The sequence below is a fragment of the Terrapene carolina genome, unplaced genomic scaffold (assembly GCF_002925995.2).
Source record: "Terrapene carolina triunguis isolate 2854851 unplaced genomic scaffold, T_m_triunguis-2.0 Scaffold69, whole genome shotgun sequence".
Lineage (NCBI taxonomy): Eukaryota > Metazoa > Chordata > Testudines > Emydidae > Terrapene > Terrapene triunguis.
The window spans coordinates 22,553,469-22,571,593 of record NW_020664420.1 but is presented as its reverse complement, the minus strand read 5'-3'; the positions used below and the strand labels follow the sequence as shown (position 1 = coordinate 22,571,593).

Sequence of the window (18,125 nt, the reverse complement as noted above, 5' to 3'; positions counted from 1 at the left end):
CTTGGGGACAAGGACCATGGTCAATAAAGCTGCTCCTCTGGCACAATGGAACTTTCTACCATAAGAGTAAAGCTAATTTATGCAGGAGACAGAGCTTTCTTGGGGGCTGGTCCGAGGTTGTGGAATGAACTCCCCCAGGAGCTAAGGACCAACACAAACCTCACCACCTTCCATGCTAAGGTCAAGGCACATTTCTTTGACCTTGCCGTCCCTAACCTAGACACAGAACAATGCAAATATTTAAAAACCAAACCCAATACTCTACCCAAACAAAATGGCAAACACAACTCTTGCCCTGGGGAGAAGATGAGAGAGAGAAAGAACCACATGTGACAGTTGTTAGTCACACCACTTAATGCACTACCAGAAGGTGTTCAGATACTACAGTGATAAGGGCAGTACAAGAACCTATATAGAACAGAATAGAATAGAAAACTGTTGTAAATCAGTATAGGTCCACTGGCTTCAATGGAGCGCCACCGATTTCTATAAGTTGTGGATCTGGCCTGTCCCCTTCAACAGGAGTAAATATAAAAGCAACACAGAGCATTGTTTATATGCACAAACACAATTTTAAAAGCAAACTGATGTAATTGACAACAGTTGTTCGCAAGGAAGGTTACCTTTGTACACATACTAGGGCAGGGTACACCACAGTCTAAGACAAATAAGAGCTAAAGGATATGAGAGCAAAACTTGCTGGCTCAACAAATATGTATATATATTTTTCCTCTGTAGTCTGTTAGGTAAAGAATGTGACTTTCAAGCCTATCCCCTTCCTTTGACTGTACCACTGTCTCCAAGTCACTGGGGTGGCTGGCAAACTTCATAATCTGATATTCATGTTTGTATAAAAATACCTCCCTGTTGAATGATAAATGATTGCTACTTTCAGTGAGTTAATCAATAAAAGTTTTGGCTGCTTTAGCTAAAACGCTTTGCTTTGCTTCGCTTGCAAGGTCGTGCCCAATGAGTTCCCCGAACTTTGAACCACATCTGAGAAGTGAGATAAACACGGCAAGTATAAATACCAGAGAGCAGCAGCTGCTGAGGCTGTTTACTTCTGCAAAGAAGAGTTAAGCAGAGCAGCCAACGAAAGGGGGAAAGGGGTAAGTGTGTTGTTTTGCTACAAAATACCGTTGTGATTTCTGGTTTTGTAAAGTGTTCCTTTGTTTCTTTGATTGTAGAGGTTGATTGGGGAGCTAGAAAGTTCCTTTTGAAACCAACTTAAATGGCTTTTTAAAAAAATTGAAATATAGAAGAAAGTGTAATTCAGAACAAAACTTATTTCCAGTCTGTGGTGCTTGGCAAGCTATTGCTGGGTATTGTGCACCAACACTGCAGAATGCTAAATTCATGGAACAATACAGGCATGTCTTGAAGTTTTGTACATGTCTGCAAGAGAGTCACATGAAAGGGATGCAGTTCTCCAAGTGTGTGCAGAGACCTAGAGTGAAATTCTGGCTCTAGTGAAGTCAATGGTTCCATAATTTCATCCCTAAAGTATTTTACCAGATTGCTTCTACCGAATTGGAGGAAAGAAAAGTCAGGAAATATGGGGTCTGACAATAAGGCTGGTTTGCAGCAGTTTTGTCTGTCTGCATGAGATCGGTAATACAAAACTTTCCTTGTATTGGAATGCTCTGGGGTTGATGAAAACGTATATTATTTATATGTGTTTCATGTATTATGTATGTTACATCACAGAGCACAACTGTGTGTCTGATCAGATTCTGTTGTGAATGGGGCTGTGGGATATCCAATACAATCCTGCAGCCTGTGAGGGGGAAAAGAGTAGTTTTTCAGTTTCTTTCCTAGATAATGCGTGGTTTCTAAACACAATAAGCCAAAGGGTGTTATGTTAATGTATCATTGGAAGAAAAAGAGCTTTTACAATATTTTTATGTTTTATGATAATCACAAATATTAGATGCCCTGGGTGCATGCAGGAGGTTTTGAGAGATTTAGGGAACCCTGAAACTTTGGATTTTTCATTTCCTTTTCTTTGTTGCTCAATTGTCTCTAGTGTCTGCCTTCTTTAGAGCTTTTTCTGGCTAAGGTCCAAATGTGAAAAAGAGTCTTCTAAAAAGTCTGGACTCTCTTATTCTGCTCCCAGTTTGTATAGTATTTGCTATGGGCCAACATATACCCCTGGGGTAACTACTTTGAAGTCAATGGAATTGCACCCCAGATTGAATTGGACCAATGATCCAGATCTCCACATGGTGTAAATTGGCATAGCACCATTGACGTCAATGCACAAATAAGTCAAAAGCAGCAGAATTGGAGTCAGTTCTGCAGTCATTAAAATTGCTGTTTGATAAGAAGAAGAAATAGGAGTAGGGAACAACTCAATTTGTCTAGTTAACGTAAAGGGTCACCCAGCTGGTTGGAATACTTAGATTGTCCTGTTTTCAATTAAGAAAATATCAAGGTGCTTTCCATGGAATCATAGGTCTATTGCCAATAGCAATAAACATAGTGGGCCAAATTCTGAGCTTACTTCCTGTGCGAGCCCCAGAGAGTTAATGGCCTGCTGGTTTTGTTATGAGAATTTCAGCAACTGGAACTGCTCTGTGCACGTATCTCATTTCTTTTGTTTTCTCTCATTTGCAGCTGAAGCCCAGCCATGTGGGGAGGGCTGGGTCTGGCCCTGGTTCTCTGTCTCCTCCCAGGAGGAGGGACAGAGAGCCAGGGTTCAAGTGCCCGTTGTAAAGAACCCCCAGAATGGCAAATCGAGGAGAGCAGTCCAATGCAGAATTCTAGGGGCTCAGTGACAGTGGTAGCGCTCCTCCAAGCTAGCTGATACTTGTGCCTGCTGCAGGCTTCCAGGTAAGGACATTTTTCTCTTCCAAGTATATCTGAAAATGGGACGGAGCAGTTTTTAAAACTCAGCTATTTAATTACAACACGGATGCAAAGATTTTATATTATAGATAGATATGGTCACGTATTTATGGCTTCTTCACCTGCTTGTGTACCAAATAGGGCCTGTGACAGGTGCAGCTCCATTGACTGAGTTCCTAGATGGACAAATCCATGCCTGTGACTCAGATTCTTAAATCACTGCCTCAGTATTCATTGGTAGATGAAGCAACCATTTAAAAGCCTTGCCATCTTCCAATTACCACCATATAAATATAAATAACAACCAAATCTTCATTAATAAAATCAAAACCAAAATAGACCTTTAAGATCTTAGGCCACACAAATGCAAATGAACCCTAGCAAACCCAGCAGAAACAGTTCCTCCACAGCTATACTCCCACTAAGACAGGGGTTCTCAAATTGGGGGTCGTAACCCCTCAGGGGGGTCGCAAGGTTATTACAGGGGGAGGGGTGGGTTACGAGCTGTCAGCCTCTACCACAAACCCGCTTTGCCTCCAGCATTTATAATGGTGTTAAATATAAAAAAAAGTGTTTTTAATATATTAGGGGGGTCACACTCATAGGCTTGCTGTGTGAAAGGGGTCACTAATACAAAAGTTTGAGAACCACTGCACTAAGATGTGATTTAGGGCCTGATCCTACAGAGCATTACTCATTACCAAGAGTAGTCCCTAGATCAGTAATGGTAAACAAACGAATACAAAAGAAAATGGCAATACATTCAGAAGCTATCAGCCAGACTGGCTACTCTTTAAGGGCTTGATCCTATTCTCATTGCAAAACCAGCCCCTAAGAGAAAGAGCTATCTGAAATCAGAATGAAGCTTAAGTTGAGTCTTGTGGGGTGCAGTTTTCAAAGGTGCTTATGCCTTCGGGCGCCTTTGCAAATCCTGGTCCTAACATTCAAGTGTCTCCATTTCATTTGCGATGCATGGTCAGATTCATCCTTTTATGAGCATACCCTTCCATCAGCGTTAAGGCTATCGCCAGTGCCTTGCTCCTGGCAGAGTCATGATTTACACCTGTGGTCAGGCCCCTCATTGCTAGAAATCAGGGTCAAACCCAGGCAGTGCTGAATTTCATTGTAAACAGCTGGTTGAAATACAGAATGTTTTCTTGAGTTGATAAAAGAGAAAATACTGGGATGACCTGATATTCACTAGTTCTTTCAAACTGCCACTATCTCTGACTCCTTAGTTAGGAATTTGGCAGAGATATTGAAGCTGAGTAAACTCATATTTCTCACATATGTAAAAGACTACCTGAAATAGAGAGATCTTTATGTTTCACTCTCTTTTTGCCATCAGCAGAGGTAAGCTGTACAGTAACTCCTCGCTTAACGTTGTAGTTATGTTCCTGAAAAATGCGACTTTAAGTGAAATGATGTTAAGCAAATCCAGTTTCCCCATAAGTATTAATGTAAAGGGGGAGGGTTAGGTTCCAGGGAATTTTTTTTCACCAGACAAAAGAAATATATACACACACCCACATATACACACAGTATAAGTTTTAAACAAACAATTTAATACTGTACACAGCCATGACGACTGTGAAGCTTGGTGGAGGTGGTGAAGTCAGAGGGTGGGATATTTCCCAGGGAATGCCTCACTGCTAAATGAACTAGCACTCGGCTGAGCCCTCAAGGGTTAACCCATTGTTGTTAATGTAGCCTCACTCTCTACAAGGCAGAATGAATGGAGGGAGGAGAGACAGCATGGCGGACAGAGACAGAGACATACACAGAGACAGGGACACACGGAGAGAGATTGCCCCTTTAAGTAGGAGGATCCCATTCTAAGTACACTGCCGTTTTAAGTAGATCAACAAGTTGAGACAGCAGCTGCTCCCAGGAAGCTCCCTCCGTCCTGAACCCTGTCATGTCGTCCACACCCCCATGGAGATGGGGTAAGCAGGGTGCAGGAGCAGGGGGACACCCTGACATTAGTCCCCCTCTTTCCCCCCCTGCACAGCAAGCAGGATGCTCCCAGGAACAGCTCCAAGGCAGAGGGTGGGAGCGGCACATGGCAGTGGGGAGAGGGACAGCTGAACTGCCGGCAATTGATAGCCTGCTGGGCGGCTGCCGCACTGGGAACTTAGGGGAGCGGGGAGCTGATAGGGGGGCTGCCAGTCCACCCTGGTTCCAAACCCCCACCAGCTAGCTCCAACAGGCTGCTCTTCCTGCAGTGGACAAAGCAGGCAGCTGCCAAACGACGTTAGAAGGGATCATTGCACAACTTTAAACGAGCATGTTCTCTAACTGATCAGCAATGTAACAACAAAACAACATTAACCAGGATGACTTTAAGTGAGGATGAATAATCTTTATTCAAATTCTAATGGAAAAAGACACATGAAAGCTGGTATTTTTCATATATTTTTCCCCATGTGAGTAAGGGTCCACTTGTAGGAGATAGGCCAAGGATTCCAGAGACTGTCTTTTTACATGTTCATACAGTACCTAGCACAATGGGGCTGGGGCCTGTGGACCCTACCAGAATACAAAAAATCAACAGCAGCAACAGTCAGACAATTCTTTTGGATGGTATCAAGCAGCAGTTGCTCCCCCTGCTCATAACTTGGATTCCTATTGCAGCTATGAAATCACTTTGAGTTGAAAACTGACAGAGCTGGTTTCACAGCCTGACTCCTTTAAACCCCTTCTATAGGTTGCATAGTGCTAATATTACAATGGTCTTTATGAGTTTTTCAGTAATTGGATTTGAAAAACTAGGGATGGGATTCTGGCCCAATTTAAGAAAATGGGAGTTTTGCCACTAACTTCAATGGAGTAGACTTTGACCCTAGAAAACCAAATTTTATAATGGACCAGAGGATTTCAAGCTGTTAGGGTAATAAAGAATTTTCATTGTATTGTAGTTAATAATACATTCAGTTTACAGAGCAAATGCATTTAAAGAACACTGTACGTCAATTTCAGTAGGGTATGAAAGTATGACCACACTGTCGCTTTATATCAAAGTCGGAACTCTTGCATTGCCAATTTTAGGGAAACGAATTTGCTTATCCTGTAATTCTTGAAGAAGATCATTAGTAACACAACCTCATCCTGCATAAGTTCTATTTCCCCCTTTTGTTCCAATGGCTACCATATCCTTTTTCTGACTTATTGAGTAGCTGTTATATCATCCAAAAGAGTGGGAGAGTTAGCAGCCCTTCGTTGTAGGTACCCCTTCTTGATCATCTATAGTGAGGCACTGTTTCTGCTGTGTTTGGACTGTACATGCACTCAGATGTCACACCAGTATTTGGTCCATAATCAATTATCACTCAAATACACCCATTAGATTAAATATTTAAATCTATATCAGTAAAAGAAACAAAGGAATTGAAATGGAAAGATCAATTAAATGAATGCATCTGCTTTACCTACGTATGTAAAATATATTAAAGGATAGGATGCTGTATCATTTAGCTACACTGTGTACTCTTATAGAATCCAATCCTAGGCATAATACAAAGGACATTGCTGACAATGTCAACACTCCCATTGATTTTAATGACCCTGTTTGAAATCAATGATTGCAATGGAAGAATTGGAATTATTAGCTGTCAGATAAATCAAGGCAAATCATTGATCCCTAAAAGAAAATGTCCATTTAAAAAAACATACTTTTTATTTCTCAAGAAAAAAGATGATTCTTGCCCAATTAATGTTTTTTTTTCTTTTAAAATCTCCATCAGATTGGAAGACCTGAGAGTAAAGTTGGAGAATGAAGGATTGGTCAATATCTCATACATGGTGGTTAATCATCAAGGAATACACTCCCAACTGAAAATTCACACACTGAAGGAGAAGGTATCGGAAAATATTATTGTATACCAGCAGGATGAGAATCAAACTGATGTCTGGACTACTTTAAATGGAAACAAAGATGATTTTCTTATCTATGACAGGTCTGTATATAACAGAGAAATTAGGAAATGATTTATATTAATTTACAGTGTTGTATTTTGTAACCCAACAGAATGAGTATTTTCTCATTTGCTTGCCAAAAGCCCTTTATCTCATAACAAGTGCATCATATTCTGATTTTCTAAATTCCATTAAGCAAAGGAAAGTCTTTTTCACCTTTTACAGTCAGAGAATAACTAACATGGACCAAATGTTGCTGTTATTTAAATCAATGTAAATCTGGAATAGCTTCATTCTTTTCAGTGCAGTTACTCTGGATTTACATCAGAGTAACTGAGAGCAGAATTTGGTTCTAGGATTCCAATCACACTTGCTCATTTTTTATATTCATACAACACTAGGACATCTGATTCTGTCTGATTTACACAGAAAATTTATTTAGCATATTTAATCTGAGCCTAAAATGCTGTTTGTGTGAGAAAAGGAGGGGTGAATCCATTTAGACATTTGTGGGTTTATTGAGTAGAAAGAAAATATTTGTGTTGCTTAAATAGGGTTTTTAAAAAAAGAAATAACTATGTAAATTAGTTAACAGTATCGTAGGTCAATGTCCTTATCTATAGCCAAATCCTGGAGCATAGAGCAAAGTCCAAATAAACATATTTTCCTCATGTGAAAACATTCTAGGTTTGATGAACTAAACCTCAGCCCCATCTGAGTACGCTGTCTGTGCCTTCTCATGCAGCATGGAAACAAGAAGCAGGCGTAACTCATGGCTCCTATCTACATATGGAGTTTTCACCCAGCGCAGTGTATGGATGCACCGACTACACCCCTAGCTTGTCCACAACCCCGCCCTCTAGGAAGTTGTGAGGACTAGCTGCAATGATCTTTTTCCTGGAGAGGAATGTGTGCATGGTGTTTCGGCTGATGGTGTCCTCGCCACTGCTGTGTATCAGATTGACAACTGCGTTTGTCTTGTTGTTAAGAGTATTCCTAGGACTTGGCCCATAGTCTTTATTCAAACAGAGCTGGGTGTAAGGAAGAGTTCTTTTTTTACAGAATTAAGTTTACGTTTGCAATATGTTGAAACTGCACATTATAGATATTTAGATTGTAAACATTTGGGGACAGGGAGCATCTTTCTGTTCTGTGTTTGTACAGCACAGTGGGGTCCTGGTCCATGACTAGGGGTCCTGGCCAGTACAGTAACACAAATAATAATAGTAATAGATATTTTCTGGGTTTTTTGTATAACTGTAAATCTCATTCTCTTGTTAGGTGTGGCCGTCTGGTGTATCATCTTGGTCTGCCTTATAGCTTCCTGACTTTCCCATATGTGGAAGACTCTATTAAGATTGCATACTGTGAATACAAGTGTGGAAACTGCTCTTATATGGTACTTTCCTAATTTTATTCTTTTATATATAAAATATATTGGGAGGGGAAAGTGAGTTTGACTGATGTTTAAAGGAACTATTTCTACCTGATTAATCCCAAAAGCCATTGTTCACCAACCTGGCCATTTTATGGCTCCTCTTTTATTAAGTAATTTGTTACACATTTTTCAAAATGGATCAACTTGAGCTCAGAAAAGATTGAAATATAAGGGCTAAATTGCTGCCCTTGTGTAAAAATGTGAATCATTTTGAGAAATCTAAGTCCTGGCTTGGCTGCCAATTCCATTTACTTTTAGTTGTGTGTATAATCAGCAAACAGAAAACCAACAGAGTTCTGAGATTCTCTTGTCTTTCTAATTAGTGTGACTCATTCTCTACACACTTCCTAACCTTTGAAATGATCATTAATACCTCTGTAAACTATAAAATGTCACATTTGACTTATTTTGAGCACTTTTGAATTTGCTTTTGGGCCTGATCTTGGTCCTGCTGAAACCAATGATAGTTTTACTGTTGAATTGTATGGGTGAAAACCTAGCTTTATTGAAGTCAATAGCTATTAGGTTGGATGTGTGATTTGTACATATTGGGTGAAATCCTGGTCTCAGTGAAGTAATTGACTTTAATGAGGCCAGGACATTACCCATTAACCTTAGTGATTTGCTGATATGCATAATGCAACCACTGCTCCTGCTGCTAGTTGATAGGCAGTGGAAGGGCCAGTGCCTATTCTTCTCCTCTGGGGAATATGAAGCCAACCAATGGGCCGTGCAGTTGGGCTGTATCAGGGTGAAATAACTGCCACCAGTTAATTATAGTGGATTTGAAAAATTCACAAAAATAGTGAAAATTAACTAACAGGAAGCATTTAACAATATGTTAGACTGCTTACTGCATTTACTAGTGCTGACCACAAAAATCCCTTGCTGCTTTTTTTTTTTCTTATCTTACTGCTTTTCACTAGTCCACTTTATGAGCCCTGAGGGTATGTCTACACTGCAGCTGGGAGAATGCTTCCCAGCTCGGGCAGAGAGAAATAAACTAGTTTTGCTCAAGCTAGCATGCTAAAAATAGCAGTGTAGCCGGGGGTAGCATGGGCAGCGGCTTGGGTTAGCCGCCTCAGTACATACTTAGGGAGTCCGGACGGGTTTGTACTCAAGCAATCCCTGACCACACTGCTATTTTTAGTGCACTATCTCAAGCACAGCTAGCGTGTGTCTGTCCACCTGAGCTGGCAAACATGTTCTCAGCTGCAGTGTAGACATACCCTTCGATAACAGAGGCCTGAATAGAACAGAAGGAACTTACAGGGAAGCAATTGTACAACAGCTACAGTTCCAAGTGCAGTGTCTAACAAACATACTGTGGCTACCCAACTGTCAGAGCAACAATCAGAACCACATTTTCACCTGTTTGCACAGAGCACACCTGTATCTAGTAGCCACTCAGACACTTCCGTGGGGGGGAGCCAAAGATGGATACACTTACTTAAAAAAATTGAGAGAGAGTGTGTGTGTGTGTGTGTGTGTGTGTGTGTATATAAGAGAGAGAATGCATGCATGCATTCTTGCATGTAGGGGTGGGAAGTCAAGTTTTGGCATATGTTGAGCTATTATTCTTTCTTGGTTTATGTCATATAGTACTAATGCTGAACAAAGTGCCACAAGAGTAAATGAAAGAAATACATAAAAGTGGGCAGCATTATTTTAAATATATAAATAGATCAGGACTATTTTAAAATTTAGCAAGAAATTTACTTAACCTACTCATGAAAGCTGACCAAAACCATCATGTTTCAGCTAAGTTGTTTCGTTGTTCAGTTTTCCAGCTAAGTTGGCTGAACCTCATAAAGGTCAAGTGGCTTGTTTAGAGTCACACATTGAATCAGTGGCTCCTCAGAATGAGAATATTCTTATTAGAGACAAAGTAGGTGAGGTAATTTACTGGACCAACTTTGGCCCAATAAAAAGTATCACCTCATCCAAGTTGTCATAGCCTGGGACCAACACAGCTATGACAACACTGCATACAAATACTCTTATTAGCCAGTGTTTTAATTTAGCTCCCTACAGTTCTAAATTAAAGCCCCAGTTCAGTGCTAATTGAATTTAGTAGAAAGATTCCCACTGACATATTTAAATGTCCCTTTGCTACAGCATCACGTGCAGTTGATTTAAAAATGAAGAATTTCCTTGCAGCACTAGGCTTCTTTTATGTTTAAAATATTGACTCACTTAATTAACCACCCCCTTTTACTTGCTTGTTAATATTTTTAATTTCCTCCTTGCTCAGTTCAGACCTATGTACAAATAATGCACTGGGATTTTGTGGACATCATAGAAAGTATATCATAAAAAAGGACAATATTGTTACGTCCTTTCTAATACCAAGAGACGATATTCCCTCTAAATTCTCAGTGATCTGTGCTTTTGTCATATCAGCAGAACCCTGCTTCAAAATACAGGTGCTATAGTCCACCTGCTTTTTGGCCTGTTTGTGACAGATCCTTGGAATATACTGATCAATAGGGGCTAGGAGGAGCATGACTGGTTTCCTCCTGACAGAGCTCTTAAGCAGCCTCATGACCTGCCTGTGCTGCACAATGTGCACTCTCAAGTCTATCTTGAGCGTGAAGCACTCCTCTCTGGAGCAGCCACATAGGGCCAGATTTTTAGAGGTGGTTAGGTGGCTAAAAATAAAGATAGGTGCAGGGTGGGATTTTCAGAAGTGCCCACCTGCCTAATTTCCATTGGTTTCAATGGGAGTTAGGTGCCTAGGCATTTTGAAGATTCCACCACCTGAATCTTTAGACAATAAATACGTTCAAAAATATGGGCCATAATGCTGACACAGCTGCCCAGTTTGTGGCTCCGCTATAAATGGTAGTTGGGCACTGAGGAATGACATCAAGATTGTAAACCAGCCAGATTTTCTGCACTGTATATTTCGTATGTGTTAAATAAAATTAACACATGCCATGCAATAAAAGACCATTCTATAAATAAATTACTGTTATAGATTTATACCTAGATAATATATAGATAATACCTTAAATGTTTGTCTTCTCTTAGACCTTCAATAATCTCAAGATTAAATGCTGATAAACTCTTTATTAAAGATTGAGTTATCTTAAATAACTTTTTACAGTTACTTCTGTTAGTCTTAAAGGTGCCACAGGACCCTCTGTTGCTTTTTACAGATTCAGACTAACACGGCTACCCCTCTGATACTTTTTACAGTTGGCAGTTCTATCTCTGTACTGATAGTGAAAATGAATTTAGATGCCCTTGAAGTATATTGCAATAATCTTGTAATTCTAAGTGTTCATATGACTGCACTCTGACTCAGTTAGAAGTTTAGATTAGATATTAGGAAATACTTTCCAACTATAAGGGAAGTTAAGTTCTGGGATAGTCTTCCAAGGGAAGTTATGGATGTCACACTATCTGGCGTGGCGTATAACCATGAGTGCCAACGTCAGGGCAGACTCTCAAAAAGCAGGGCAAAAATCCTAAAGTAGTTGTATATTCTATAATTAGATTTCACAACCCACTAACAAGTGTTAACTTCTAAAGCACTATAATAGTCTTAGCTCTGGGCTACACTTAGGGTGACCAGAAGGCCTGATAAAATCGGGACAGTCCCGAAATTTAGCTGTTTGTCCCACGTCCCGACCGATCTTTGGTCCGGACGCAATTTGTCCTGATATTTCGCTCCGCTGGCAGCACTCGTGGTTTTTTGTTTGTTTTTGTTTTTTGCTCCGACAGCAGACCCTCCCCCCACCATGTGGCCCTATATTTTCTTCCTCTCATCTGGTCACCCTAGCTACACTACAAACTTACTTCGGCATCACTGCATTGCTCATGGGTGTGGAAAATCCACACCCCTGAGAAACGCCATCATACTGATCTAACTCCTACTGTAGACATAGTTACAGTGCTACTGTCGACATAGTTACTGCCTCTTGGGGAGGTGGGGTACCTAGGCTCTCCTATCAGCGTTGTTAACATCTTAACATCTTCACTAAGCGCTGGTGCAGCTGTGCCGCTCCAGTGTTGTAAGTGTAGACAAGCCCTTATCATGGAGTCACAGACAGTCCCCTTGGGAATTCCAGTCTATCTTGCCACCCAGGCAAGCTGGATTATGTGATAAATGGTCACTTTACACCAAAAATCACATCAATATTCAGGTTACTCCCAGTCCCCAAGGACCAGTCACTTACCCCAGGTCCATTGTACTCAGATTTCAAACCAAGGACAACACCTGTAGCCAATCCTGTAATAAACTAACTAAAGATGTATTAGCTAAGAAAAGAAATAACTCTCTTATGTAGAAGTTTAAAGCAGGTGAACATACACACACAAATGAGGTACAATATTAAGTTCAAAAGGTAATAGAAGCTTCTATAATAAGTTAACTTTTATGTCCTTTGGGGCTAACCCAAGCCAAGCAACTTGGGGATCTCTCCCTTATGTTTAGGAATGTTTGCCACTGAGAGTCCAGACAGCCTAAAAGATCCAGTTTCTCCTTGTCACACCCTTCCTTCTCCCCCTCACCCCAGAATGCAAGCTGATGGGATGAACACTCCTGCATGTAACCTCTTCATGGGGGGGAGCAATTGACAAAGTCTTTGTTCCACAATGGCCCTTTGGATTCAATAATCCTTCCTGATGGGCAGGAGATAACATCACACTTGATAATTCTTTTCCCCGACTGTGGGGAATTTACAGTCTTAAACATTTGTATAGTTACAGAGAAAGCATTTAAACATTACCTTATAACATGGGAAACAATTATTATAAGTAAGATTAATACATGCAGCATCCTACAAGCATTCCATAAAGTTTCACATAATCCATTGATGTTTGCAGTGTAGTTGTAGCCATGTTGGTGCTAGGATATTAGAGAGACAAGAAAAATAATAAAAGATAAAAAATACCATATCACCAATGGGTAAGCACTTTTCACAAAGTGATCACTCCATATCAGATCTCTCTGTCCTTTACCTCAAAGGAAACCTGCACAACATCTTCAAAACATGAACCTAGATGCTTAAATGTATAACTTTGCTAGACACCAAAAATCATGGTCTTAATAAAGACACTGGATTTATGGCTTATTACAGGGGTCGGCAACCTCTGGCACGCGGCTCACCAGAGTAAGCATCCTGGCGGATCGGGCCAGTTTGTTTACCTGCCATGTCTGCAGGTTCTACTGATCGCGGCTCCCACTGGCTGTGGTTTGCCGCTCCAGGCCAATGGGGGCTGCGGGAAGTGGCACGGGCCGAGGGATGTGCTGGCCGCGGCTTCCCGCCACCTCCATTGGCTTGGAGCGGTGAACCGCGGCCAGTGGGAGCCGCGATCGGCAGAACCTGCGGAGGCGGCAGGTAAACAAACTGGCCCGGCCCGCCAGGGTGCTTACCCTGGCGAGCCGCGTGCCAGAGGTTGCCGACCCCTGGCTTATTACCAGGGGCGGCTCTAGCTTTTTTGCCACCCCAAGCACGGCAGGCAGGCTGCCTTTGGCGGCCTGCCTGCGGGAAGTCCCCGGTCCCGCGGATTCGGTGGCATGCCTGTGGGAGGTCCACCGGTCCTGCGGATTCAGCGTACCCGCCGCCGAATTGCCGCTAAATCCGTGAGACCGGCGGACCTCCCGCAGGCAAGCCACCAAAGGCTGCCTGACTGCCATCCTTGCAGGGACTGGCAAGGCGCCCCCTGCAGCTTGCCACCCCAGACACGCGCTTGGAGCGCTGGTGCCTGGAGCCGCCGCTGCTTATTACAACAATCTGTAACCCACTAACCCTCATTTTTTTTGTCCTATTACTGAAAAGGTGTAAACAGGCCACTTCACATTGAATGGTCTGATACAATATGTGTTAACTACTTATGCCAAACAATCTATTCCACTCTGTGTTTAGCTGTGACACTCTGGGTATGTCTACACTGCACAGTAAGCCCAGGATTCAAACTCAGGCTCAAGCTTAACGCCCGTTCCGTCTACACACAACTCTTGCTAATCCAGGGCTCGGAGCCAGGGGTTGAATGGTCCAAGCTTGAATCAAGCCAGGACCCAGGGTTCAAGCCCTACTGTTTTTCAGCCCCACTGGACTAGTGCTCTGGGAGTCTGCCAAAAGTATTCCACAACCCCCAGGCCAACTTCCTTTGTCAACAGACTAAGACAAGTTTGGTAGACCGTCAAGTTTTGCGAGACTGCACCATGAACAAAGGGTCAGAGCAGCCACATTTTGGGAGGGCACTAGGAAGTCTGGGATATGGTGGTTGGACTTGGGCCCACATCATGCAGTGTAAATGCTGGAGCCCCAGGTTGGGACCCAGGGCTCAACAATTCCTAACCTGGGGATACAAACGAGTGTAGATGCTCAAACCCTATCAAACCCAGGGTCTGCTAACTCATGTTCTGCTACCCGTGGGCTTACTCTGCAGTGTAGATGTACCCTCAGTGAACCTTTCCCAGACCTGAAGAAGAGCTCTGTGTAGCTCAAAAGCTTGTCTCTTTCACCAACAGACTTTGGTCCAGTACCAGATACTGCCTTACCCACCTTGTCTTGCTAATAATCCACTGAAACAGTATTATTAGATGTTAATGACATTAAGTCATTACTAAAATGGGCTGGTTTCAAATCAATGACCTTGTGAAAAAGAGAGAGGTTTCGTATTCTGTTACTAGTCAGCTGAGCCATTCAGTTTCCTCAGCTTCATTTTTTTAAACAGCTGAATTACTCTGTTTCATGTGAATATGAACCTGGTAGCACAAAGCAGCTTGATAACAGAAGTGAATTTCTTTCTTAAACCTCATGTCCTTCACAAATTTCTGAAACAATATTTTGCAGGTTACAAATAAAGGAGTTTCTCTTTAGCTTAGCTGGAAATCTAAATACAACTTTAGCCATGTGGCCTAGTGTACATAGTTTCTCTGCTGGCATAGTTATTTAGGGCTAAATTGTGCCATTAAGAGACAGCCTGAAGTAAGTGGCAGAGTATAAGCATAATGCACCATAATGGACATCGGGAGACACTGTGCCTCAGGAGAAAGCCCTCAGAGGCACAATTCCTCCCCAGCTCCCCTTTTGCATTGGGGGGCAGCAATTGATGATACCCTTTGAGATGCTGAAAAATTCCCCCAGCCAGCTGACCTGCTTCTCCTTCTCCATGTCAACTTACTCCTGGTGAGAGCATCTTTTGCACAGGGAGTGCTGGGAGCTGCAATGCAGGTTGCCCTACTGCAACAAAATCTAGCCTTTAATTTGTTCGTGTTACAGTCATGGCTTTTAAAAACATATTTAAAAAGGATAACTTGAACAAAAATACCTAAGCAATGACAATATTTTATGTCTGATATGATTAAGCCTTTGTTTTCAGTTACTGTAATAATGACATAAGTTAATTGAGATTTTAAAACTAACTCTGTTTACTTCAGATGGGTGCATTTTTATTGTATGAACTTATATTTTCCAGAGACCGGTTGTTGAAGATATATGCAAAAACATATCTCAGACAGCCGACGAAAAGCCGGCTGAAGAAGCACCGAAGCCACACAACCACCATTCACACCACCACAATCAACGTAGACATCATGGACACAGGCACCACCACCAGGAAGGGGACCAGCTTTCAGAAGAGCAGAATCAACAGGATTCTGCTCAAGCTCCGAGAAATCATTCCCACCAGAGCAGTCAACGTCATAACAGGGTTGTGGGTCGTAATAGACAGGGTCAGAAAGGTAGTCAACCAAATGTAGAAACTGCCCCACAAAGAGAAGTGGGGAAAGTTCCTACACAAGTTAAGAGGCCTTGAAAAAAAGGAACTTCCAGCTGAAACAAACAGTTAACCTGAAACTGGCAGAAAGTGTCACAGTCAACTTCTAGTAGCTGATGTTGACACTGCCGACACCTGTTGTTTGAAGAATCAGGAAATGCAGCCACCTGACACTGTCAGGGAGAACTCCCATCTTCCTGCAGGTGACATGGCCAGCTGTTAGCAGAGAACATCACTGAATCTTGACAGTGACGTCTGCCCACAGCTGCTTGACATTCACCAGCAGCAAGTGAGCATGAAACATCTGACGCCTGACAGTGAAAAGGAAAGACAGGAAACTGAGCATGAAAAACAAACTAAACATTTTAACATCAGGAAAGATCCCTTCAATTTGAATGCATTTAATTCTAATACAACTTGTAATAACAAACTTCAAACTTATCAGATTAATACCCTAGACAGGAAATGGAAAAGTGTAGAGAAGTTAAAATATAACACTGGAAACAATTTGATGTGTGTTAGAATACCATCAGTAGAGGGTTATTATTTTTTTTTTTTAAAGTAAAATTACCTAAGCCATAGTTTGTTTTTTCAGTGCTAGCTGAAGGGTATCTACAGTATTTGGTTAATTTGTCTTTCTTGTTTCTCTCCTAATAGTCTGCTTGCATCAGTGAGGACAGAAGCATAAACTATAACCTAGGGGCTTCTGTCTGATATTTAGCAACCAAGAATAGAAGAAAGCCAGAAAAGACATTCTAATCATGTTTTATTACTTATTTCTGAAGAACAGGAAATATTAAAAAGTTAATTTTTTTCTCAACTAAAAAAGGAGCTATGAAAGTGATCCAATCATATTGTTTTTGATACATATGAAAAGCTTATTCAAGAGTAACTTGCCATAACAATGTTTTATTTCAGCTGTAAACCATATGCCAAAAATTGCATTGTTCAAAAGTAATAGTTTTTGTATTCTTTGATATCTTATACTTTAAGGACCAGATCCTGTATCAGACTCCATTAGCAAGGACCCCTGTACCTTTGTGAAGCTCTACTGAAGACAACACGATTCTGCATGGGCACAGGGGGCAGTGTTAGTAGATCTTGATGTGGAATCAGGGCGTGAAACAAGGTTATGAATCAAATTCAGTCCTGGTATAAGCAAACACAACTCTCACTGAATTGTGCCTATTTATGCCAGGGTTAAATTTAGCCATATATATAGATTATCAATGTAACTTACTAATGAAACTTGTATAATGTCTCTCTTGGTGTAGTTATTTTTACAATTTGACTATCTTAACTGAACTGAAAACAACGTAGTCTTTAATTTGAAGGATCATGGAAGAAAGAAAAGAGAATAGAGGTGAATGCTTTGAAAGCACATGCCATAGTTAATGATGGTTTAATAGGGAAACTGTGTCTCCTACAAAACCTGAATCCTTTTATGGTGAATGCTAATAAGCAAGAAAGCAGTTCTGAATATAAGGAGAATATAGATGTATGGTATATTTGATAAGAGAGTTTTCAATAAAAATAGATGGCATTCCAGAGTTGCCTTATATTTTGTTTTCACTTTCCAAGTACATAGCTTGTGCTATTGCATTTATAATATATTTTTCAGTTGTATTAAGTCAAGAAACCATTTCAGTAGTGCATGTTCAAAGTTATTCTCAAAAACGTCTCCGTTTGAGGAGGGAATCTGGGCCACTGCTGAGTCGTTGCTCTAAATTTCTAATAGTGTTACGGAGAATTTCAATTTCCTTGTTTTTTTCCTCCTGGAGATGCTGAAGTTTCTATAGAAATATAAATAAATGTTTTGGTAATTAAAATTTAGAACTGAAATACAGCATAGGTGTATCAACACAACTTGCTGCTACTAATGAAATTATCCTAAGTACAATAATGAGAACATAATAATATGTATTTTACAAGGATAATTCTCACAAAATCCTCTTTATTTGACAGCTTAATGGCCCTCATCTAGAAAAGCACATGCACGATGCACATGTTTAACTTTAAGCGCACGAGTACTGCCATTGAAGTCAATAGGACTATTCAAGGTAAAGTTAAGCATGTGCTTAAGTGCTTTGTTGGTACATGGCCAATATGAAATCCCACAATCCTCACCTTACACTGGAATGAAAGCAATAGTTGATGTTTGATTGTGTATGGGCATTATTTTAACAAAATA

The 18,125-nt window shown here is 41.0% G+C and overlaps 2 protein-coding genes across 2 annotated transcripts in view; one reads left to right on the top strand and one right to left on the bottom strand.

Annotated features, from left to right (window-relative positions):
* The first annotated feature begins 1,010 nt into the window (after positions 1 to 1,010).
* SELENOP (selenoprotein P) lies at positions 1,011 to 17,482 on the top strand. Its single transcript, XM_024203129.2, has 5 exons — positions 1,011 to 1,109; positions 2,617 to 2,832; positions 6,591 to 6,803; positions 8,044 to 8,161; positions 15,635 to 17,482. The coding sequence occupies exons 2-5, from the start codon at positions 2,630 to 2,632 to the stop codon at positions 15,992 to 15,994; spliced, it is 894 nt and encodes a 297-aa protein (XP_024058897.2). The 5' UTR covers positions 1,011 to 1,109; positions 2,617 to 2,629; the 3' UTR covers positions 15,995 to 17,482.
* The window catches only part of CCDC152 (coiled-coil domain containing 152), a 25,419-nt gene continuing 23,777 nt past the window's right edge, over positions 16,484 to 18,125 (bottom strand). Inside the window, exon 8 of the mRNA XM_024203130.2 lies at positions 16,484 to 17,727. Coding sequence (XP_024058898.2) covers positions 17,605 to 17,727 — 123 coding nt within the window. The 3' untranslated portion in view covers positions 16,484 to 17,604. The remainder of the gene's footprint in view (positions 17,728 to 18,125) is intronic.